Below are 23070 nucleotides of genomic sequence, written 5' to 3'. Positions count from 1 at the left end.
TCTTCTCCATCATTGATTCAACATCTTTGTGAGATTGGAAGAGAATCCAAGTGCATTGCTTGAGTGTTTGCATCTAGAGGCACTTGGTATTCGTGTTTCGCTGTGGGATTCACTTGTTTCTCTTGGTGGTTGCCGCCACCTAGACGGCTTGGAGCAGCGAGGATCGTCGAGCAGAGGTTGGTGATTGTCTTCAGCTCCAATCACGATGATTGTGAGGGGTCTTGTGCCATCCCCGGTGGAGCGCCGAAAGGTAACTCTAGTGGATTACTCGTGTCATTGAGTTACCTCACTTGTGGGTAGGTTCTTGCAGTGTCCAATTGTGTGGACGAGGTTCGTGCAACACCTCTTAGCCGCCGAACCACCAAGTGTTGGTCGACACAACGGGGACTAGTGTGCCAGCAAGCACGTGAACCTCGGGAGAAAAATTAGTTGTCTCTTGCCCTTTGGTATTCTCCTGGTGATTGATTTAGTATTCATCTTGTGATTGGTTCACTCCTCTACACTGCGGTATAATCACCCTACTCACTCATTTATATTCTTGCAAACTAGTTGTAGTAAGCTCTTTAGCGTAATTAGAATTGAGAGCTTGCTTTGTTGTTTTAAGTTCATCTAGTGGAGCTCTTTAGTGTAGCAAGTGTGAGAGCTCTTAGTGAGTAGTAACATAGCAAATTGTGTGTCTAGTGATCATGGCAACTAGAATTGTTGGATAGGTGGCTTGCAACCCTTGTAGAGCTAGAGCAAGTTTGTATTTCGCTATTTGTTATACTAATCAAATTGCTCTAGTTCGTTTGTAGATTTTTAAAACGGCTATTCACCCCTCTCTAGCCATATTAGGACCTTTCAACACCCACAACTTAGCATCACCTGACATAAGATGTAAACTATGACATGTGTCTACTCTTAACAAGAATTTTTTCTTAAGACTATCTATGCCTATAGTTTGCAGTATTAACAAAGCTACATTGCAAATGATATTTTAAAGCAGTTTTGTACTAATAACACTCATACCAGCAAACTTTTGATATAAAAATGTATAGCTTAAAAGGAATGTACTCCTTTAAAAGGAATGTCCAGCAAACATTTTTTTTTCAAAACAACTCAGCTTCACCAATAAAGCTGCTCTTCAAGCTGCTGGTATAAGTAGCTTGGACTTCAGTGTGTTTAATGAGTCGAACACTACCTTGTGATCGTGGATGTAAACACTACTATCTGTGGAAAATAGCACTGTCCTCTGACATTTGCCATTCGTTGTTCTTGTGTTCTCTGCGTTCTTGTGTTTGTTCTTCATTACCTCTGATCTTTAGGTTAGCCACTGTATATAGGGCTGTGATTTGCATGCTCTAAAACCTACAGAGTATTAGGAGTAGATGTCACCTTGACATGGAGATAGATCTCGGTCACATAGACAAGGAAAGAAGTAGCCGAGACAATGACATGGATAGAGGCTCTCAAGCTTCGGCTGCCACCTGCAATGTATGCACCCATAAGCCCGAACAAGTCGAATATCATGGTTGCATGCAGTGCGTTTCGTGTAAGTAGGGCTTTAATCTGGAACATCAAGATGACAACTACCGATGCCATGAAAGTAGTCGAGTTGTAGTAGAAGGAGATGTAGCGCTTATCATTGGTGTTAAAAGTATTGGGTTGCCAGCATTGTGCCCATGGGAGCCGGAGCTAGACTGTGGAAGCACCACATAAGAACGGAAGATGGGCACACCAATAGGCCAATGGGGGGATGCATGCATGCATGTGGTGTTTGTGTTTATAGTCATGGTATAGTTTTTTTTCACAATAAACCATGCATGCATGTGGTGTTTGTGTTTATAGTCATGGTATAGTTTTTTTTCACAATAAATTAACCATATAAATCAATTCACTTATAGACCAGCCGAACAGAGCCGACATCAACGTTGCCAGTGGACTAGCAAGTCTCGCACGATACCCAGCTTTGGTAATTGGTGGTGTCACGCGGTCTGGATCCCACGGATAAAGCGAACTAGCCACGCCACGCGCCAAGGCATCCAGCTGCCACGTGTGCACGCCGACAAGCAACCAGAATACCAATAGCTGCCTAGTCTTCTCCCCCCGGCCACGGCGCAGAAAAGTCGTACGCTGCGGCCGGCCGGATCCGGCGTCACCGTCACCTGACGACACCCGAGAAAGCATAAAGGCTACGGCCGCCGCACCAAACGGAGACATGCCCCACAGCCCCCACTGGCCACTGCTCCCCGTCCCCGGGTCTCCAGAGTCCAGACACCCCCACATTCCCACTGCACGGAACAGCATGGCCCAGGGGATGATGCCCGAGGATGGCACGGCCGCCGGTGCGCGCGGGGACCTCGAGGACCGCGCGCGTCCGCGTCCGGAGGCGATGCCGAGCGCGTACGGCGGGATCGAAGCGGGCCGCCTGGTGGTGCGAGCCAAGCCGCTGCCCTCCGGCGCAGGCTACTACCAGCCCTTTGCCGTCGTCCGTTTCGAGGACCTGCCGGAGGAACTCCGTCGGCAGATAGCCGGCGCTAGCGGCGACGGTGCCGGTGCCGCCGCGCGGCCTCCCAGCGCCGCACCGGTGGCGGCGCCCCTGCGTGGCGAAGGCGAAGGAGACGCGCGGCGGTACCACGCCGCGCACCCCGTCGACGTCGTGCCGGAGGAGGGACTCCATCGCCAGCTGCCCGGATTGGTTTCCTCCGGGACCAACGACGAGCCGACCGTCAAATTCGCCGGCGACGGAAACAGCGACGCCGTCAAGGACTACTCCGAGTCCGAGCGCCTCATCCTGCGGGTACAAGCTCTACCTGCCGGTCGGAACAGAGCAACGTGCTGTGCCTGATCGTTTGTCTTTTCTTTCGTAGCCCATGGAGGAGGACGGCACGGTGGTGGTGCGCCTGGACGCGTCAAGGCTCCAGGTGCTCGGCGACAAGGAGGGAAGCCTGTTCCAGAAGGAGAAAGGGTTCTCGCACGCTTGGATGGGCCACTCTGGCGACGAGGTACGCGCCGCCCACGGCTATATGGGCGCGTTGTACGACGACAGCCTCCTGACTCGCGAGAACGCCGCGCCCGTCGTCGCGCTCCTCCTCGGCAACGACCACATCACTGGACCGCGCGCGCTCGACAGCTGCTCCGACGGCCTCGCGTCCCCACGAGAGGACGCGGTGCCTTTCGTCACCGAGCAGGGCGTCTACTACTACGACGTGCTCCTGCCGCCTGAGAACGTCGTGCCCGCCGCGGAGGCGTTACGCGCCCCGCGTTCCCCTACTTACGCCGTGCAGGTGATCTGGGCTTGTGCACGTGCAGTTTCTCGAGACGCCACGCAACAGCGTTCAATTGCCGCTGCCTCTGTTTTCAGTGGAGCAGAGCTCAGTCCTGGGCGCTCACCTGACCTTTGAACGGACGCGCAGGTCTCGGTCGACGCGGCCGCGGGCGGCAAGGCCGGGGATCCGACTGCGATCGGTGTGAAGGCAGCCGGCGCGGACGACGGACACGAGCATGGCGGCAGCCTCTCAGCTGTGTTGGGCATCGTCGTTGCCTCCTCAGCTGCCACTGCACTCGCCGCCAGCACCGTCGGCCCAGCGACGGCGTTCGGGCTGTTCGCGGCCCTTGTCGGCGGTCTTTCCCTGGCTATGGCCAGCGTTCGCGGGCGGTAGGATGCACCGGGATGGTCGGATGAATGGATGGCTGGCCACTGTTGGAATAACAACGACCATAGTCAGGAATGCGTTTTTTTGTTTTGGAGGTGGTGTACTGCGTCGTCCCTGTTTCAGCATTTCGCTCTGTGTTTGCGTCGTGGTATTTTTTAGGCCTGTGCATATGCAATTGGGGCGTTTGCCGACCGGGCCATCTCTGGCCAACCCTCTATGACTCCAAATCAACTTCAACACAGTACCTATACGGAAGACCTATTTTGGATTGTTTGAGAGACACAACTCAAATATGGACATCCTCCTTTCTGAAAACTCATTTGTAGAAATGATTCTCTTTAGGGTCTTGTTGTTGGAGAAGATGTCGAATAGGTATTGAACCTTTTGCCTGTAGCACTACCCAAAAGACGAATGCGTCTTTTTTATTTTGGGTGTTGTTGTTGGAGATAGCGTTAGGCTTACCAAAGCTACCTTACCACGTTTCTTCGTCTCGTCGAAGGGCCGAAGCATGTCTACATCCAAGCCCAGCGGGCCTCTCCGATTTGAGTGGCCTGACGAAGGCATCCCTATTGCCAGCCGCATCAGCAATTCCCCTCATCCCGTCAGCGGCGGAGAGCTCCAAGCCTCCAACCCTGCCGCCACCGCGCTGTTGTCGCCATCTGCCATTCTGCCCCCACGCGGCATGAGCGAGCTCGCCGCCGTGCACCCACGGCTTAACGTCTCCAGCGTGGGCATCAATAAGGCCTCGGCGTTGCGAGCGCAGCGACGTGTTGTAGGGTTGACCGCGGCTACATACCATCCCACTGCGTGTCGTCCCGTACCGTTCGTGTGCTGCATCGTCGTCGTTTTAGTGCGCTTTACAAGCAACTCGATGATCGACTCCGTTCACTGCGCCGCCCTGGTACGCACTGGCAGCACCCGTGGTCGGTGGTCTCCTATGTACGGCACGACGATGTAACGAAGGCCTCGGCAACTTTGTACCCTGTTCGATGGATGAATTTGTGAACTTTACGTAACGTGTGACATGTATGTTGAATCATGTACGATCTTGGTTGTATGTTGGTTGAATCGAGACCCTTCACGGCATTCGACGGACTATCGGATTTATATGGGCTCAAGTATGACAGTGCGACCGTTTGCGGGTTGCCATTGTACTTATGTTCTTATAAATTGGTCGGTTCTGTTGCAGTAGGGTGGCAGAAATAGAGAAGCTTTGTGCTGAATTGATAAATGCCATTTATAACTGTGAGAATAAAGTGATGTCCTGAAACACCTCGCTAAGAGGTTCTACCATCGCATCCGCTACCTCAATGAGACCATGAACGTGGAAGTTGATGAAAGCCCCGGTATATTGTAGCCTATTTTCAATACCAGTAACTAGTCTGATTTAGCATCAGTCGTCCAATATCTGCATCTAAACGAACCTTAGGTGTTCATTGTACATCTTTCACATGATCTGTTTACAGGTTGACCGAGACAAACAGCAACTGAACAATACAAGCCTGTCCTACTCCTACCCAAACAACTTTGTATATTGTATTTACACCTGTAATTTCTTTGATCTGTCAATCAAATCCAAAGCCTAATTCACTGCTGTAACTGTAACCATTAGAAGATTCAGGTTTCATTCTGAGAGTCAACAGAACACGCCGGTTGCCCGTACCAGAATACCAGATGCGCAGAGCTGGAAGGAAAACCGAGGCACTGACCGCAGCAGCCTTGCTCCGCCGGCCGCTCCGGGCGGTAGCCAAAGCCAACCACGCGCGCACGTGCCTGCAATGCCGCTTCCGCTTCGCGTTCGCCGTCGCAGTAGCCGTCGCGGGGTGTTTCGTTACGCTTACGCCGGCTCCCGCGGGCGCGCCGCCCAGAGCGAGCTGAGCGCGCGCAGCCGCTGGCCGTAGTCCGCGAGCGCGAGCAGCCCCAACGCCGCCTGCCGCGGCGTCAGGATCTTGTGCATGTTTCGCAGCGTCTGCTGCCGGAGATGGTCCGCCTGTGCCAACAACGTCGAGGTCGGTCGGTCAGAAACAAGAGGCCGTACACCGATCGAGCGTGCCAATGCCAAAGATTTTGGTTTCGCCTGCTGCTCAGTGGCAACTGGCTAGTCAGTCACCTTGTCCACGAAGTCGACGAGGTCGGCGAGCTTGCCCACGGCGCTGGCCATCTGCTGCGCCGCGTACCCGCCCCCGCCGGCAGCGCCGTCCGGCGAGACGTCGACGGTCATGAGGGTCTCGACGAGCGTCTGCTGCAGCTTGTTCGTACCCTGCGTCAGCGCGTCCTCCAGCTGCCGCGCCGTGTTCTGCAGCTTGCGCACCTCGGCGGCCTGGAGCTCCAAGAGCGGGTCCAGCTGCGGCGCCAGCACCTTGAGCAGCTCGGAGGGGCGGAACCCGTCGATCCAGAGGAAGAAGCGCTCCGCGGGGGCCCGGCACACGCCGGACAGCACGAAGAAGGCGTCGGACCGCGCCGCGCGCGCCTTGGCCTGGAACAGCGCGCCGTAGTGCGCCAGCCCCGCGTCGACGAGCACACGCAGCTGCACGTCCGGCACGTGCGACTGCAGCGCCGCACGCAGCTCCGTCGCCTGCCTGCCCTGCTCCTCCACCCAGTGCGCGTACTCCAGCTCGAACGCGGCCACACGCGGGTCCACGGGAGCCGCCGCCGCCGCCGGCGGTGTGACTCCTCCTCCTCCCACGCCGTACGCGCCGTGCTGCTGGCGCCTGGCCATGGTGAGCTCCTGCTCCAGCTGCGCTAGCTTCATGCGGCTCGTCTCGAGATTCTGGATGTACGCCTGTGTCGTATCAATGGATGGAACGAAAGCATCAATCATGAGCGATGAGCTGATTCGAGTGATGATTCGACAGAGAGAATAACGTAACAATTCGAAGGAACAAAAGCAAGAAGATTTACTTGGAACGCGATGAGTGTTCGCTCTTAGCTGAGACGCTGCTGACCTTCTTCCGTAGCCGGCTCTTCCGGGCTGCCTCTCTGTTCTGCGCGAGCCGTCTCTGAATCTAGGCAAAGCAGAGCGAGGGCAAAGATCAGTGATCGAGGATCGTGCCTGCGGATAATTCATCCGAGTCATCACTCATCAGTCGGGCCCGTCTCACCTTGTCTCTTGGCCTGGCGTCGTCGTCGTGGCCGAAGCTATCCGACGACGGCGGCGGCGCTTGTTCTTTCACCGGCGGCGCAACGTCGTCCTGCTGTGCCTGCAACTGCAACAGCAACAAACCACGGCCCACCAGTGATGATTATCTGAATCCATGAGGAGACGGAGAATCGCATCGAGCTGCGATGCAGCACACAGGGGTCAGGGGAGGGCGCTTGAATAATTATTACCAGGCGTTTGCCGAACTTGACCTCCTCTGCTCGGACGACGTCGAGCGGCGCCGGCGTCGTCGCCACGGTGACCGTGGGGACGACCGCGGGCAGGGGCAGGGGCAGGGCCACGGCGTCGGCGTCGGGCCGGAACGGCTCCCCCCACACGCCGGCCGCCACCAGGTGGCGCTGCCGCTCGTAGATCCCCATGGCCCCGCCGCCGACGGGGCCCGAGGTCACGTAGCGGCCGGGCACGGCACCGCTCGTCGCCAGCGGCTGCAGACGACTGCAGGAACAACAAGCAAGAGCATGTCAGCGCGCCCGCAGCGTCTGTCTGGCCTCGGCTGGCAGGGACTCGGTGGGGGCTATGGCTGCGCTGGCGTTCAGTGTCATGTAGGAGGACGACGACGCCGCCGAGTTCAAGAGCTGGGGCTGGGTGTACCGTGTATGTCTGTCAGCTTCTCCCTCCCCCCCTCTGTCGTCTCGTGTGTCCGTGGGTGACGATGACTGATTGATGAAGCAAGCAGTGCAGTGAGCCGATCGGACGACGTGGGTGTGGTTGGTCGTTGCGTACGTGCTGGGTCTGGCCGTCTGGGTGGCGCTACGGCCGTCCGGCGGGCCTCCCCTTCCTGGTCCGGCGCTCCGGCACACGACAAGAAGCCAACCTCGGCGCGGGGCAGAAACAGAAAGGTGTCGCCTTGTCGCTACGTACTCGGAGGGACGGGGACGGGGATCCCGCCGGCGGGCACCGTCTGCTGCTAGGCAAGGTAACCCATCCTCGCCGGAGGCTCCTAGTCACTGTGTCATTGCCTTGTTCGTTTCGCTAAAAAGTCAGGCTAAAAATTACAGTTTGCTAATTTGTGGTGAGAGAAAAACACTATACCATGACCGATAAGTTTAAGCGAACATCATAGTACAACGTTGCAAATGTGCTCGAGATTGATTGTTTTTGTAATCCGATTCTCGCTATAACCTCTTCCTAGGGCACGGTTCAACCACGACCGTATTGCGTGCGCTTGAAAAAATATTTGCAAGGTTATGTATTATGCTTGTGCACAACACAATAAAATTTACGTACTAGATAGTATGAACCTTAGCCAATAATGCAAGGCATCGTGCGCTGAGTACGCAAGTTCATGAATTGGCTGGTATTCTATCCCTTGTCCCGACACCGGGGTCGCCCTGAAGTGGACAGCCACTGTGGTGTGGACGACACTACAATTCCATAATCCCCAGCAACAACAACAACAGCTCACGAGTCATCATGCATACGCATAGAATGCCTTGTCTTATCTCGAGTAGACTTTTAGCGATGGAGGAGGGTGACAGCGACGCCCGCCAAGTGGCCAAGGCCAATGCATGCAGGTAGCAGTAGCACGCAGCTGGTGTCGCCACTGGCGTCAGCGTCACTCGGTCTCGGTGCCAGCCAAGCATGCATGGACGGACCTGCCTTCCACTTGGCCTGCTGGTTGACCACATCCCCAGTTGCCACTCCTCTGCGCTCTCTTCTCATCTTCTGCTCCATTTTCATCCATAAAGGCCTGGTTTAGTTCCCAAAAATTTTCATCTCAAACAATCATATCGAATCTTACGGCACATGCATGGAGTATTAAATATAGACGAAAAAAACTAATTGCACAGTTTGGTTGAAAATCGCGAGAAGAATGTTTTAAGACTAATTAGTCCATGATTAGCCATAAGTGCTACAGTAACTACCATGCGCTAATGATGGATTAATTAGGCTTAATAAATTCGTCTTGCAGTTTCCAGACGAGCTATGTAATTAGTTTTTTTATTATTATCCGAAAATCCCTTCCGACATCCCCGAAACATCCGATGTGACGTCCAAAAAATTTTATTTCGCGAACTAAACACACCCAAAATTAGGACATGCATGTTCGATTTAGATCACTTTGGTACAGCTTTTCCGGCTCCAGATCCTGAACTGTAGCAACACTGTAGAGCCAGAGCGAATGGCGCTCTGTTCGCTTGGTTTATAAGCCATACTTTTTTAGCCAACGAACAATATTTTTCTCTCTCAACAAATCAGTCAACAGTACTTTCAGCCATGTCTTGTCAGCCAAACAAACTGTGCATTGGATGATTGCATGGCCCAACTCCTTTCCCTCCATTCCCTGGCCTCCGCCCAACAAGCCAAACACCAGTAGCCCATGAACCCGTTACGTGCTAACAAAGCACATGACCGATTTGCGCAATTCGCTTTTGCAGTTCCGAATTAAACGAACAACCAAGTGAAGCCAAACCATTCCAAAATTCATATCTCATCCATTCAAATTTCGAATGACTCTATTCTTCTTCTGAAAATTTAATAAATTTTAAATAATATTTGATCAATATTTAAAATCTTTCATCCATATTTATAGAATGACTTAGCATTTGAATTGCATGTGATGTAAAAAATGACATTTAAATTACAAACAAATATATACCATAAATTAATAATACACTTAAATTACATGAAAATTTTAGAAAGTAAAAAATTGAAAAGATTGTATATCTTACACCTCTTTTTCATAGTCAACTTATATTTTTGAAATCTAATAAAAATAATCTTTCTCAAAAAAATATTTTAAAAATGACCACGAAATTACAAAAAATATATGCCATATATGAAATAAATAATACACTTAAATCTAACAAAAATTTTAGAAGGAAAAATTGAAAAGATGGTATATCTTAATTACACATAGTTTTCTTAGTCAACTTATATTTTTCAAAATTCTAATAATAAACAAAATTTCTCCAAAAAATATCAAATCTGACTAGCTTCCCTAAAAAGTTTTCATCTAGTAAATAGAACAAGTTTTTTTCCTAGTCAACTCTCTCATCTCTAGCTGGATTCAATGTGGTTAATACTTAAATTTATTATTTTTGCATGAAGTTTTGTACGTTGTTAATTTCATATTGTTTTTATGTAAGTAAGAAGGAAAATATAGAAGAAACATGGTAATATCTTTAAATATCAAAGTTAAACTTAAAATACTTGAAAGCTCTAGTTTGGTTCTGGTGAATTGATGAAACCCTAAGTGCTAACCTAGTTTATAAAGTGATTATGAGATAGGAAGCATTACTCCAAATGGTGAAGCAAATAAAGATCATGACATGATGATGGTGTTGCCATGGTGCTGATCAAGTGCTTGGACTTGGAAAAGGATAAAGAAAAACAAAAGGATCAAGGCAAAGGTATAAGTCATAGGAGCCTTTTCATTTCGGTGATCAAGACACTTAGTGAGTATGATCACATTTAGGTTTGATAGCCGTACTATTAAGAGGGGTGAAACTCGTATCAAAATGCGGTTATCAAAGTGCCACTATATGCTCTAACTCATTGCATTTGCATTTAGGATCTAGTGGAGTGCTAACACCATTAAAAATGTTTATGAAAACATGCTAACACATGTGCACAAGGTGATACACTTGGTGATTGGCATGTTTGAGCAAGGGTAAAGAAGATAGAGTTAAAAATGAGTTAGTCGCGCTGGTCACAGAGTGACCGGACGTGTCCGGTATGTGGCTCGGTACTAAATTGCAGAAAGCGACCGGACGTGTCTGGTCGCCACACTGGACGCGTCCGATGTGAATCCACGAAGTCGATGTTCAGTGTAACAGTTGATCAGACGCTGGGAGCATCCGGTCAGGAGTGACCGGACGTGTCCGGTCGGCCCAGAGTGGCTCTGGTAGCTCTTTGGACTCGACCGGACGCTGCGTCTCCTGTGTCCAGTCCAGAGTGACCGGATGTGTCCGGTCGGACCTGGGTACTCTCTGGACTCAACCGGACGCTACGGCTCAGCATCCAGTCATTTCTAAACAGCGTGTCCGGTCGCAGGTGAATGTGTGGCCGCAACGGCTACTTTAGTTTGAATTAGACACATGGCGGTCAGGCAGCGACCAGATGGGCTCGGTTGCCATACCGGACGCGTCCGGTATACACGACCGGTGCATTCGGTGCAACATGACCTACGAATCTGGTCGATACGTAGTCAGCCCAATAATTAAGCCAACGGCTCTATTGATTGGGGGTGTCTATAAATACCGTTTGGCCGGCTCTAGCTCACTCTCTGGGCCATTTGCATTGACATAGCAACCTTGTGAGCTTAGCCAAAGCCCTCCCACTCTTCTTCATCTTTGATTCAACATCTTTGTGAGATCAGGAGAGAATCCAAGTGCATTGCTTGAGTATTTGCATCTAGAGGCACTTGGTATTCCTGTTTCGCTGCATTGTTACGGTATAGTCACCCTACGTACTCATTTATATTCTTACAAACTAGTTATAGCAAGCTCTTTAGTGTAATTAGAATTGAGAGCTTGATTTGTTGTTTTAAGTTCATCTAGTGGAGCTCTTTAGTGTAGCAAGTGTGAGAGCTCTTAGTGAGTAATAACATAGCAAATTGTGTGTCTAGTGATCATAGCAACTAGAATTGTTGGATAGGTGGCTTGCAACCCTTGTAGAGCTAGAGCAAATTTGCATTTCGCTATTTGTTATACTAATCAAATTACTCTAGTCGGTTTGTAGATTTTTAAATAGGCTATTCACCCCCTCTAGCCATATTAGGACCTTTTAAGTGGTATTGGAGCGGTGGTCACCGTTTAATTGAAGGCTTAACAACCTCAGTGTCAAATTATGGCTCAAGTTGTGTTCAACCATGTGGGGTGCAAACCACCTTTCTTTGATGGCACATGCTATGATTATTGAAAGAGAAATATAAAGATGTATCTTGGTTCAATCAATGATCAAGTATGGGATGTGACCAAAAATGACTATGCTATCATTGATCCCGACAATCTCACCAACCAAGACAAGACCAACAAGCAATGCAATACAATGGCTCTCAACACCATATACAATGCTATTGATTCTAAGATGTTTGAGCAAATCAAGGATTATGAGTGAGCTAATGAGGCGTGTAAAAGATTGGTGGAAACATATGAGGGCACACCAGAGGTGAAGAGTGCCAGTTGTATATTCTCAAGGACAAGTTGACAAGCTTCAAGATGAAAGAAGATGAGAATATTCTGGAGATGTTCCATTGATTACAAGTAATTATCAATGATTTGAAGGTATTGGGAGAGAAGATCAAGAATGATGATGTCTCTTATCGGTTCTTGATGTGCTTTACCTCCAAGATTTGAGATGTTGAGATTGCTTATCATAAGAGGAGGATTGAAGGAGACTACCACTAACCAAGTACTAGGTGAGATCATGACACAAGAAACATACCGTGTGGAAAGAGAAGGGTTGACAAGGATGACAAGAAGGAAGACGAAGATAAGAAGAAGAAGAGTGTAGCATTCAAGGCTAGCTCATCATCCAAGAACAAGGGCAAGTCCAAGAAAGAATCAAGTGATGATATTGATTTTAGTGATATTAATGATGAAGCCATGGCTCTTTTTGTGCGTAAGATGGGCAAATTCATGAAGAAGAAGGGCTATGGTGCAAGAAAGATAAGAGATCACACCAAAAGCAAAGAATATGTGAGAAAATGCTATAATTGTAAGAGCCCCAATCACGTTGTAGAGGATTGTCTCTACAATAGTGACAATGATGAGGATAAGAAGAAGAAGCATAAGAATGAGAAGAAGGAGAAGAGGATGACCTTCCAAAAAAAGAAGAGTGGAGGCTATATGGTCACTTGAGATAGTGATGGCTCCTCGAATAGTGATGACTCTAGTGATGATGATAAGAAATCTATCAAGAAAGCACTAGCAAGCATCGCCATCAACAACAAGCCCTCCATCTTTGATACTCCATCGACATGCCTCATGGCAAAACCTACCAAGGTAAAATATGATGTGAGTGATGATGATGAATGTGAAAGTGATACTTGTAGGAGTGATGATGATGACGAAGAGTACTCCAAGGTGGAGCTCATGGACATGTGTGAGCAAGTGCACACTTGCTTTGAGATGAAGAGAAATGAGTGCAAAGAATTGCACAAGAAAATCAAATTTCTTAAGCAATCCTTTGATGAGCTCAATGCCACTCATGAGAGGCTAATGGAAGCCCATGAGAAGCTTGGCAAAGCTCACTCTAAGCTTGAAAAGGCTCACTCCTCTCTCATCGAGCAAGTCAAAATGGAGGAAGCCAAGAAGAAGCAAGTGATTGTATCATATGATGTGGGACTAACATGTGATATGATTGATGAATCTTTTTATAAGTCCTTTGTTGTTGCTCCCACTTACCCTTCTTGTAGCACTACTACTTCTACTTCACCTTTGAGTGATGGTCTCACTTGTGATGCCTCACTAAAGGTGGAAAATGAGACCCTCAAGAAGGAGGTGAATGAGCTCACTCGTGCCTTAGGCAATGCCTATGGTGGAGATGCCCGCTTGCTAAAGTGCTTGGGTAGCCAAAGGTTTTCTCTCAACAAAGAGGGTTAGGCTATACCGCCAAGAAAGGCAAGGCGACCTTTGTCACTTCCAAAGTTAGCTTTGTGAAGGGCAATGGTCGGTTTTGCAATAGATGCAAGAAAGTTGTGCATATAGAGCAATATTGCAAAACTAACAAGAACAAGCAACCTAATGTATCCTCTATTAAATTTGATTCTTGTTACATGCTTGTTAAGGGTGCCAATTATGTGAAGGCTAAGTTCATTGGTACACCAATTGTGGGCCTAAAGAAGAAAGCCATTTGGGTACTAAAGGCCTTGGTAACTTACCTTCAAGGACCCAAGCAAGTTTGGATACCTAAAAGAAATTGATCTTCTTTTGTAGGTCAATTATAAAGCCGGAGAAAGGCATTGGGTGCTTGAAAGTGGGTGCACACAACATATGACCGGTGATTCAAGAATGTTCAATTCAATCAATGAAAATAAGAGCAATGGGATTGATAGTATCACATTTGGTGACAATGGCAAAGGCAAGGTCAAAGGGCTTGGTAAGATTGCAATATCCAATGACTTGAGCATTTCAAATGTGCTACTTGTAGAAAACTTGAACTTCAATCTATCGTCGATAGCTCAATTGTTTGATCTTGGTTTCAAGTGCATATTTGGTATGGATGATGTAGAGATCATAAGTGTAGATGGCCATAACTTGATATTCAAAGGATTTAGATATGAGAATCTATACTTGATTGATTTCAATGCTAGTGAGGCTCAACTATCTACATGTTTGTTCACTAAGTCTACCATGGGTTGGTTATGGCATAGAAGGCTTAGTCATATTGGAATGAAACAATTGAATAGATTGGTTAAGCATGACTTGTTTAGAGGGTTGAAAGATGTTGTGTTTGAGAAGGATAAGCTTTGTAGCTCTTGTCAAACCGGCAAACAAGTTGGAAACACCCATCCTAAGAAAAGCATGATGAGCACTACTAAAGCATTTGAGTTATTGCACATGGACTTGTTTGGGCCAACTCAATACACTAGCATTGGTGGTAACAAATATGGCTTTGTGATAGTGGATGATTATACAAGATATACTTGGGTATTCTTTTTAGTGGACAAAAGTGATGTGTTTGCAACATTCAAATTATTTGTCAAGGGCATTCACAATGAGTTTGAAACAACCATCAAGAGAGTTAGAAGTGATAATGGTAGTGAGTTCAAGAACACTAGAATTGATGAGTTGTGTGATGAATTTGAAATTAGACATCAATTCTCGGCCAAGTACACTCCACAATCAAATGGCCTTGTTGAGAGGAATATTAGAACACTCATTGATATGGCAAGGTCTATGTTTAGTGAGTACAATGTGAGTCAATCTTTTTGGGCCGAAGCTATCAACATGGCTTGCTATTGTAGCAATCGCCTCTATTGTCACCCATTAAAAGAGAAGACACCGTATGAGCTCTTGAATAGCAGAAAGCCCAACATTGCATATTTTTGGGTCTTTGGTTGCAAATGCTATATCTTAAAGAAAGGTACTAGATTGGGCAAGTTTAACAAGAAGTTTGATGAAGGATTCCTACTTGGATACTCAACTACTAGTAAAGCATATAGAGTTTAGAATTTGGATAGTAGTACTCTTGAGGAAGTTTATAATGTTGAATTTGATGAAATCAAGGGTTCATAAGAAGAGAATGAGAACTTGGAAGATGTTAGAGGCATTCAACTTTCAAATGCCATGAAGAACATGGATGTTGGTGAATTGAGGCCTAGGCAAGTGAATGATGATGAAGATGATCAAATGCAAGTGCTCTCTAACTCTAATGTGCAAGATGATACAAATCAAGCTAGTACAAGTGGCTCTCATGATAATGAACAAGATCAAGTGCCTAGTGCATCATCTCAACCCAATGATCAAGCAAGTGCAAGCAATCAAGTTCCAATCCTCCAACCAACCAATATTGTAAGGGATCATCCATTGGACACTATCATTGGTGATATTTCAAGAGGTGTATAAACTAGATCAAGATTAGCTTCATTTTGTGAGCATTTCTCATGTGTCATCCATTGAACCAAAGAAGATAGATGAAGCATTGAAGGATGTTGATTGGGTGAATGCTATGCATGAAGAATTGAATAACTTCACAAGAAATCAAGTATGAGAATTAGTAGAGAGACCAAAAGAACATAATGTGATTGGAACCAAATGGGTCTTTAGAAAGAAACAAAATCAAGATGGGATAGTAGTAAGTAACAAAGTAAGATTGGTAGCACAAGGATATACACAAGTTGAAGGTATTGACTTTGAAGAAACATATGCCCCGGTTGCTATATTGGAAGCAATTATAATCTTGCTAGCTTATGCTTGTGCCCACAACATCAAGCTCTATCAAATGGATGTCAAGAGTACATTTCTCAATGGTTATATCAATGAAGAATTATATGTTGAGCAACCTTCCGGATTTGAAGATGACAAGAAGTCTGACCATGTGTACAAGTTGAAGAAGGCATTGTATGGCTTGAAGCAAGCACCTAGAGCATGGTATGAGAGATTGAGGGATTTCCTACTCTCTAAAGGGTTCATGATGGGTAAGGTTGACACTACTCTTTTCATTAAGAAGATTGGCAAAGACTTATTTGTGTTGCAAATCTATGTAGATGACATCATATTTGGATCAACAAATCAAGACTTTTGTAAATAATTTGGAAAGATGATGGCTGATGAGTTTGAGATGTCCATGATTGAAGAGTTAAGTTACTTCCTTGGTCTTCAAATCAAGCAATTGAAGAATGATACATTTCTGAGTCAAGGCAAGTATATCAAGGACATGATTAAGAAGTTTGGCATGAGTGATAGCAAGGCCATTAGTACACCAATAGAAACAAATGACAACTTAGATAGTGATGCAAGTGGCAATATGATGGATCAAAAATTGTATCGGTCTATGATTGGAAGCCTACTCTATGTGACCGCATCAAAGCCAGATGTCATGTTTAGTGTATGCATGTATGCAAGATTTCAAGCCTCACCAAAAGAAAGTCATTTGAAGGCTACAAAGAGAATATTGAGGTACTTAAAGCATACACAAAATGTTGGTTTGTGGTATCCCAAAGGAGCAAAGTTTGAGCTAGTTGGTTACTCCAACTCGGATATGCGGGATGCAAGGTTGAAAGGAAGAGCACATCAGGCACATGTCAATTGTTGGGAAGATCACTTGTTTCATGGTCATCAAAGAAGCAAAATAGTGTTGCATTATCAACCGCTGAAGCCGAATACATATCCGTCGGTAGTTGTTGTGCACAAATACTTTGGATGAAGGCCACCTTGAATGACTTTGGAATCAAGTTCAAGAAAATACCATTACTATGTGATAATACGAGTGCAATCAAGTTAACCAACAATCTGGTTCAGCATGCAAGAACAAGGCATATTGATGTCCGCCACCATTTCATAAGGGATCACCAACAAAAAGGGGACATTTGCATTGAGAGTGTAGGGACCGAAGATCAACTTGCCGATATATTCACCAAGCCATTGGATGAGAAAAGGTTTTGCAAGCTAAGGAATGAGTTGAACATATTGGATTTCTCAAATATGTGTTGATGCCCCCCACTCATATGACATGCTTCTCCTTTGAGCAATCCAAGGTAAAAGTTGATTGGCATGGCATACATCCTTGCTAAGGACATGTTTAGTGTAGCTTGACATTTTTCACATTCAATAGGCTCATTCATGAAAATCAAATGAATTTGATGATTGTATGGTACCACTATTGCTTCTATGCTTATTTTGGTCTAGTGGTAGCATATGACATGTTTGTGGGCTTGCAAACTTAGTGTTTGATCTAGAAAATGAGCTATAAGTGTTTAACTCAACATGGTACAAGATAACCCTTATTTGGAGGTGTGAAGAAGCTTGTCCTTGGATCAAACCGTGTTAAATGTCTTTGGCAAGTATTCTAGATTGAACCAAATTTGGGAAAATGATCCTCACCCCATTGATTGACATTGATAATCTCAACCTATCTATTTTTTGAACCTTTATGGTCATTGATGACAAAGGAGGAGAAAAATAAAGATATTAGTGTTAAGGGGAGAAATAGTGTACAAAGATAGTGAAAAGACAACAAAGGGGGAAAGAAATAAAGAGATAAGTGATAGGGGAAGAACTTGATATAGGGGGAGAGATATGACAAAGAAAGGGGATCAATTAAAATTTTGAGCACACAAATAGGGGGAGCAAGCTCATGAACTTGTATGGTGCATTTGAATGTGCATTTCATATGTTTGCTTGTATGGCATGAGTTTTAAATTTCAATATCCATGCTTGTGTGGTGAATGCTAGTTGTAGGTTTGAATGATGAAATGAAAAACTAGCATGCATAGATTAAGTAACTAGACTCATGCTCACATTATGAAAACTAGACCTTTACTTTAAATGTTGATCTCACGGAATATTCTAGTTTTTGTGTATGTCTAGTTACTAATGGTGCTAAGGATGGTATATTGGTGCACTCTGATTGGTATCATGCTTCAAAGATCCATCTTTTATACCTTAGCATCATTTGGTAGACATTGACTCCTATATTTCCTATCTAAGCATATGTGCAAGCTATAATCCACACTCTTAGCACATATATAGGGGGAGCAATTGCCACCATTTGGTAAATATACTTGGGCAAGCAATATGGATTTAATTGAATTTCAATTCATATCTTTGTGAAAGGGTTGTCATCAATTATAAAAAAAGGGGAGATTGAAAGCTCTAGTTTAGTTTTGGTGAATTGATGAAACCCTAAGTGCTAATAACCTAGTTTATAAAGTGATTATGAGATAGGTAGCACTACTCCAAGTGGTGAAGCAAATAAAGATCATGACATGATGATGGTGTTGCCATGGTGATGATCAAGTGCTTGGACTTGGAAAGGATAAAGAAAAACAAAAGGCTCAAGGCAAAGGTATAAGTCGTAGGAGCCTTTTCGTTTTGGTGATCAAGACACTTAGCGAGTGTGATCTCATTTAGGTTCGATAGACGTACTATTAAGAGGGGTGAAACTCGTATTGAAATGCGGTTATCAAAGTGCCACTAGATGCTCTAACTTGTTGCATTTGCATTTAGGATCTAGTGGAGTGCTAACACCCTTGAAAATGTTTATGAAAATATGCTAACACATGTGCACAAGGTGATACACTTGGTGGTTGGCACATTTGAGCAAGGGTGAAGAAGATAGAGTTGAAAAGGAGTTAGTCGCGCTGGTCACAGAGTGATCGGACGTGTCCAGTATGACGACTGGACATGTCCGGTATGTGGCTTGGTACTGAATTGCAGAAAGCGACCGAACGTGTTCGGTGTGAATCAGCGAAGTCGATGTTCAATGTAACAGTTGATCGGACGCTGGGAGCGTTCGGTCGGCCCAGAGCGGCTTTGGGAGCTCTCTGGACTCGACCAGACGCTGCGTCTCCTGCGTCCGGTCCGAAGTGACCGGACGCGTCTGGTCGGACCTAGGTACTCTCTGGACTGGACCGGACACTGCGGCTCAGCGTTCGGTCATTTCTAAACAGCGCGTCCGGTCGTAGGTGAATGTGTGGCAGCAACGGCTACTTTAGTTTGAATTGGACACGTGGTGGCCAGGCAGTGACCGGATCTATTGATTGGGGGTGTCTATAAATACTATTTGGTCGGCTCTAGCTCACTCTCTTGGCCATTTGCATTGACATAGCAACCTTGTGAGCTTAGCCAAAGCTCTTCCACTCTTCTCCATCATGGATTCAACATCTTTGTGAGATTGGGAGAGAATCCAAGTGCATTGCTTGAGTGTTTGCATCTAGAGGCACTTGGTATTCGTGTTTCGCTGCAGGATTCACTTGTTTTTCTTGGTGGTTGCCGCCACCTAGAAGGCTTGGAGCAGCGAGGATCATCGAGCGAATGTTGGTGATTGTCTCCGGCTCCAATCGCGGTGATTGTGAGGGGTCTTGTGCCTTCCCCGACGGAGCGCCGAAAGGTAACTCTAGTGGATTGCTCATGTCACTGACTTACCTCACTTGTGGGTAGGTTCTTGCAGTGTCCAATTGTGTGGACGAGGTTCGTGCAACACCTCTTAGCCGCCGAACCACCAAGTGTTGGTTGACACAACGGGGACTATTGTGCCGGCGAGCATGTGAACCTCGGGAGAAAAATTATTTGTCTCTTGCCCTTTGGTATTCTCCCGGTGATTGATTTAGTATTCATCTTATGATTGGTTCACTCCTCTACATGGCGGTATAGTCACCCTGCTCACTCATTTATATTCTTGCAAAATAGTTGTAGCAAGCTCTTTAGCGTAATTAGAATTGAGAGCTTGCTTTGTTGTTTTAAGTTCATCTAGTGGAGCTCTTTAGTGTAGCAAGTGTGAGAGCTCCTAGTGAGTAGTAACATAGCAAATTATGTGTCTAGTGATCATAGCAACTAGAATTGTTGGATAGGTGGCTTGCAACCCTTGTAGAGCTAGAGCAAGTTTGCATTTCGCTATTTGTTATACTAATCAAATTGCTCTAGTCGGTTTGTAGATTTTTAAATAAGTTATTCACCCCCTCTAGCCATATTATGACCTTTCAACACCCACAACTTAGCATCACCTGACATAAGATGTAAACTTTGACATGTGTCTACACTTAACAAGAATTGTTCTTAAGACTATCTATGCCTATAGTTTGCAGTATTAACAAAGCTACATTGCAAATGATATTTTAAAGCAGTTTTGTACTAATAACACTCATACCAGCAAACTTTTGATATAAAAATGTATAGCTTAAAAGGAATGTACTCCTTTAAAAGGAATGTCCAGCAAACAGTTTTTTTTCCAAAACAACTCAGCTTCACCAAAAAAGCTGCTCTTAAAGCTGCTGGTATAAGTAGCTTGGACTTCAATGTGTTTAATGAGTCGAACACTACCTTGTGATCGTGGATGTAAACACTAGTATCTGCGGAAAATAGCACTGTCCTCTGACATTTGCCATTCGTTGTTCTTATGTTATCTGCGTTCTTGTGTTTGTTCTTCATTACCTCTGGTCTTTAGGTTAGCCACTGTATATAGGGCTGTGATTTGCATGCTCTAAAACCTACAGAGTATTAGGAGTAGATGTCACCTTGACATGGAGATAGATCCCGGTCACATGGACAAAGAAAGCAGTAGCTGAGACAATGACATGGATAGAGGCTCTCAAGCTTCGGCTGCCACCTGCAATGTATGCACCCATAAGCCCAAACAAGTCGAATATCATGGCTGCATGCAGTGCGTTTCGTGTAAGTAGGGCTTTAATCTGGAACATCAAGATGACAACTACCGATACCACGAAAGTAGTCGGGTTGTAGTAGAAGGAGATGTAGCGCTTATCATTGGTGTTAAAAGTATTGGGTCGCCAGCATTGTGCCCATGGGAGCCGGAGCTGGACTGTGGAAGCGCAGCATAAGAACGGATGATGGGCACATCAATAGGCCAATGTGGGGTGCATGCATGCATGTGGTGTTCGTGTTTATAGTCATAGTGTAGTTTTTTTTTCACAACAAATCAATCATATAAATCAACACAATCAACTTATAGATCAGCCTAACAGAGCCGACGTAGACGTTGCCAGTGGACTAGCAAGTCTCGCACGATACCCAGCTTTGGTAATTGGTGGCGTCACGCGGTCAGGATCCCACGGATAAAGCCAACTAGCCACGCCACGTGCCAAGGCATCCAGCTGCCACGTTTGCAGGCCGACCAGCAACCAGAATACCAATAGCTGCCTAGTCTCCTCCCCCCGACCACGGCGCACGCTTCGGCCGGCCGGCGTCACCGTCACCTGACGACACCCGAGAAAGCATAAAAGGCTACGGCCGCCGCACCAAACGGAGACACGCCCCACAGCCCCCACTAGCCACTGCTCCCCGTCCCCGGGTCTCCAGAGTCCAGGCACCCCCACATTCCCACTGCACGAAGCCACGAACAGCATGGCCCAGGGGATGATGCCCGAGGCTGGCACGGGCGCCGGAGCGCGCGGGGACCTCGAGGACCGCGCGCGTCCGCGTCCGGAGGCGATGCCGAGCGCGTACGGCGGGATCGAAGCGGGCCGCCTGGTGGTGCGAGCCAAGCCGCTGCCCTCCGGCGCAGGCTACTACCAGCCCTTTGCCGTCGTCCGTTTCGAGGACCTGCCGGAGGAACTCCGTCGGCAGATAGCCGGCGCTAGCGGCCACGGTGCCGGTGCCGCCGCGCGGCCTCCCAGCGCCGCACCGGTGGCGGCGCCCCTGCGTGTCGAAGGCGAAGGAGACGCGCGGCGGTACCACGCCGCGCACCCCGTCGACGTCGTGCTGGAGGAGGGACTCCGCCGCCAGCTGCCCGGATTGGTTTCCTCCGGGACCAACGACGAGCCGACCGTCAAATTCGCCGGCGACGGAAACAGCGACGCCGTCAAGGACTACTCCGAGTCCGAGCGCCTCATCCTGCGGGTACAAGCTCTACCTGCCGGTCGGAACCGAGCAACGTGCTGCGCCTGATCGTTTGTCTTTTCTTTCGTAGCTCATGGAGGAGGACGGCACGGTGGTGGTGCACCTGGACGCGTCAAGGCTCCAGGTGCTCGGCGACAAGGAGGGAAGCCTGTTCCAGAAGGAGAAAGGGTTCTCGCACGCTTGGATGGGCCACTCTGGCGACGAGGTACGCGCCGCCCACGGCTATATGGGCGCGTTCTACGACAACAGCCTCCTGACGCGCGAGAACGCCGCGCCCGTCGTCGCGCTCCTCCTCGGCAACGACCACATCGCTGGACCGCGCGCGCTCGACAGCTGCTCCGACGGCCTCGCGTCCCCACGAGAGGACGCGGTGCCTTTCGTCACCGAGCAGGGCGTCTACTACTACGACGTGCTCCTGCCGCCTGAGAGCGTCGTGCCCGCCGCGGAGGCGTTACGCGCCCCGCGTTCCCCTACTTACGCCGTGCAGGTGATCTGGGCTTGTGCACGTGCAGTTTCTCGAGACGCCACGCAACAGCGTTCAATTGCCGCTGCCTCTGTTTTCAGTGGAGCAGAGCTCAGTCCTGGCCGCTCACCTGACCTTTGAACGGACGCGCAGGTCTCGGTCGACGCGGCCGCGGGCGGCAAGGCCGGGGATCCGACTGCGGTCGGTGTGAAGGCAGCCGGCGCGGACGACGGACACGAGCATGGCGGCAGCCTCTCAGCTGTGTTGGGCATCGTCGTTGCCTCCTCAGCTGCCACTGCACTCGCCGCCAGCACCGTCGGCCCAGCGACGGCGTTTGGGCTGTTCGCGGCCCTTGTCGGCGGTCTTTCCCTGGCTATGGCCAGCGTTCGCGGCCGGTAGGATGCACCGGGATGGTCGGATGGATGGATGGCCACTGTTGGATTGTTGACCTTTCGCCAGTCAAACTAGTATGGAATAACAAAGACTATAGTCAGGAATGCGTTTTTTTTTTTTTTTTTGTAGGTGGTGTACTGCGTCGTCTCTGTTTCAGCATTTCGCTCTGTGTTTGTGTCGTGGTATTTTTTAGGCCTGCGCATATGGAATCGGGGCGTTTGCCTACTAGGCCATCTCTGGCCAACCCTCTAAGTAGGCTTACCGAAGCTACCTTACCATGTTTCTTCGTCTCGTCGAGGGGCCGAAGCATGTCTACAGCCAATCCCAGCGGGCCTCTCCGATTTGAGTGGCCTGACGGTCGTGATGTCAACGGAGAATTTCCCGTAGGGTACAGCTCTCCCATCCCCGACCCCGTGGGGATAAAACTTCCCCCGTCCCTGTCCCCGTCAATGTCAT

The 23070-nt window shown here is 47.8% G+C and overlaps 3 protein-coding genes across 4 annotated transcripts; 2 read left to right on the top strand and 1 right to left on the bottom strand.

Moving 5' to 3' along the window:
* The first annotated feature begins 2180 nt into the window (after positions 1–2180).
* LOC136501158 (uncharacterized) lies at positions 2181–3721 on the top strand. The gene is made up of 3 exons (XM_066496649.1): positions 2181–2779; positions 2850–3266; positions 3396–3721. Exons 1-3 carry the CDS (start codon positions 2198–2200, stop codon positions 3639–3641), a joined length of 1245 nt encoding a protein of 414 aa, XP_066352746.1. The 5' UTR covers positions 2181–2197; the 3' UTR covers positions 3642–3721.
* A 1654-nt stretch (positions 3722–5375) lies between these two features.
* Positions 5376–7403, bottom strand: LOC136500995 (transcription factor TGA2.2-like). Of its 2 annotated transcripts, none has more exons than XM_066496485.1 (5): positions 6966–7403; positions 6737–6841; positions 6581–6640; positions 5746–6417; positions 5376–5625 (listed from the first exon to the last, which is right to left on the bottom strand). In XM_066496485.1, the coding sequence occupies exons 1-5, from the start codon at positions 7152–7154 to the stop codon at positions 5473–5475; spliced, it is 1179 nt and encodes a 392-aa protein (XP_066352582.1). In that variant the 5' UTR covers positions 7155–7403; the 3' UTR covers positions 5376–5472. The 2 variants fall into 2 exon arrangements, with proteins under 2 accessions (XP_066352582.1, XP_066352583.1); XM_066496486.1 differs by having other exon boundaries at positions 6581–6634.
* Positions 7404–21181: 13778 nt separating this feature from the next.
* On the top strand, positions 21182–22741 carry LOC136501631 (uncharacterized). The gene is made up of 3 exons (XM_066497145.1): positions 21182–21758; positions 21829–22245; positions 22375–22741. The coding sequence occupies exons 1-3, from the start codon at positions 21264–21266 to the stop codon at positions 22618–22620; spliced, it is 1158 nt and encodes a 385-aa protein (XP_066353242.1). The 5' UTR covers positions 21182–21263; the 3' UTR covers positions 22621–22741.
* Positions 22742–23070: the final 329 nt, after the last annotated feature.

Source organism: Miscanthus floridulus, chromosome 13, assembly GCF_019320115.1.
Source record: "Miscanthus floridulus cultivar M001 chromosome 13, ASM1932011v1, whole genome shotgun sequence".
NCBI classification, from domain to species: Eukaryota; Viridiplantae; Streptophyta; class Magnoliopsida; order Poales; family Poaceae; genus Miscanthus; species Miscanthus floridulus.
This window is presented reverse-complemented; position numbering and strand designations above follow the sequence as displayed.

Coding starts and splice junctions, on each gene's coding strand:
- LOC136501158 (XM_066496649.1), top strand. CDS start 2,198: ATGCCCCACAGCCCCCACTGGCCACTGCTCCCCGTCCCCGGGTCTCCA. Junction 2,780..2,849: donor CCGAGCGCCTCATCCTGCGG/GTACAAGCTCTA, acceptor TTTCTTTCGTAG/CCCATGGAGGAGGACGGCAC. Junction 3,267..3,395: donor CCCCTACTTACGCCGTGCAG/GTGATCTGGGCT, acceptor ACGGACGCGCAG/GTCTCGGTCGACGCGGCCGC.
- LOC136500995 (XM_066496485.1), bottom strand. CDS start 7,154: ATGGGGATCTACGAGCGGCAGCGCCACCTGGTGGCGGCCGGCGTGTGG. Junction 6,418..6,580: donor AGAGCCGGCTACGGAAGAAG/GTCAGCAGCGTC, acceptor GATACGACACAG/GCGTACATCCAGAATCTCGA. Junction 5,626..5,745: donor TCGTCGACTTCGTGGACAAG/GTGACTGACTAG, acceptor TTGTTGGCACAG/GCGGACCATCTCCGGCAGCA.
- LOC136501631 (XM_066497145.1), top strand. CDS start 21,264: ATGGCCCAGGGGATGATGCCCGAGGCTGGCACGGGCGCCGGAGCGCGC. Junction 21,759..21,828: donor CCGAGCGCCTCATCCTGCGG/GTACAAGCTCTA, acceptor TTTCTTTCGTAG/CTCATGGAGGAGGACGGCAC. Junction 22,246..22,374: donor CCCCTACTTACGCCGTGCAG/GTGATCTGGGCT, acceptor ACGGACGCGCAG/GTCTCGGTCGACGCGGCCGC.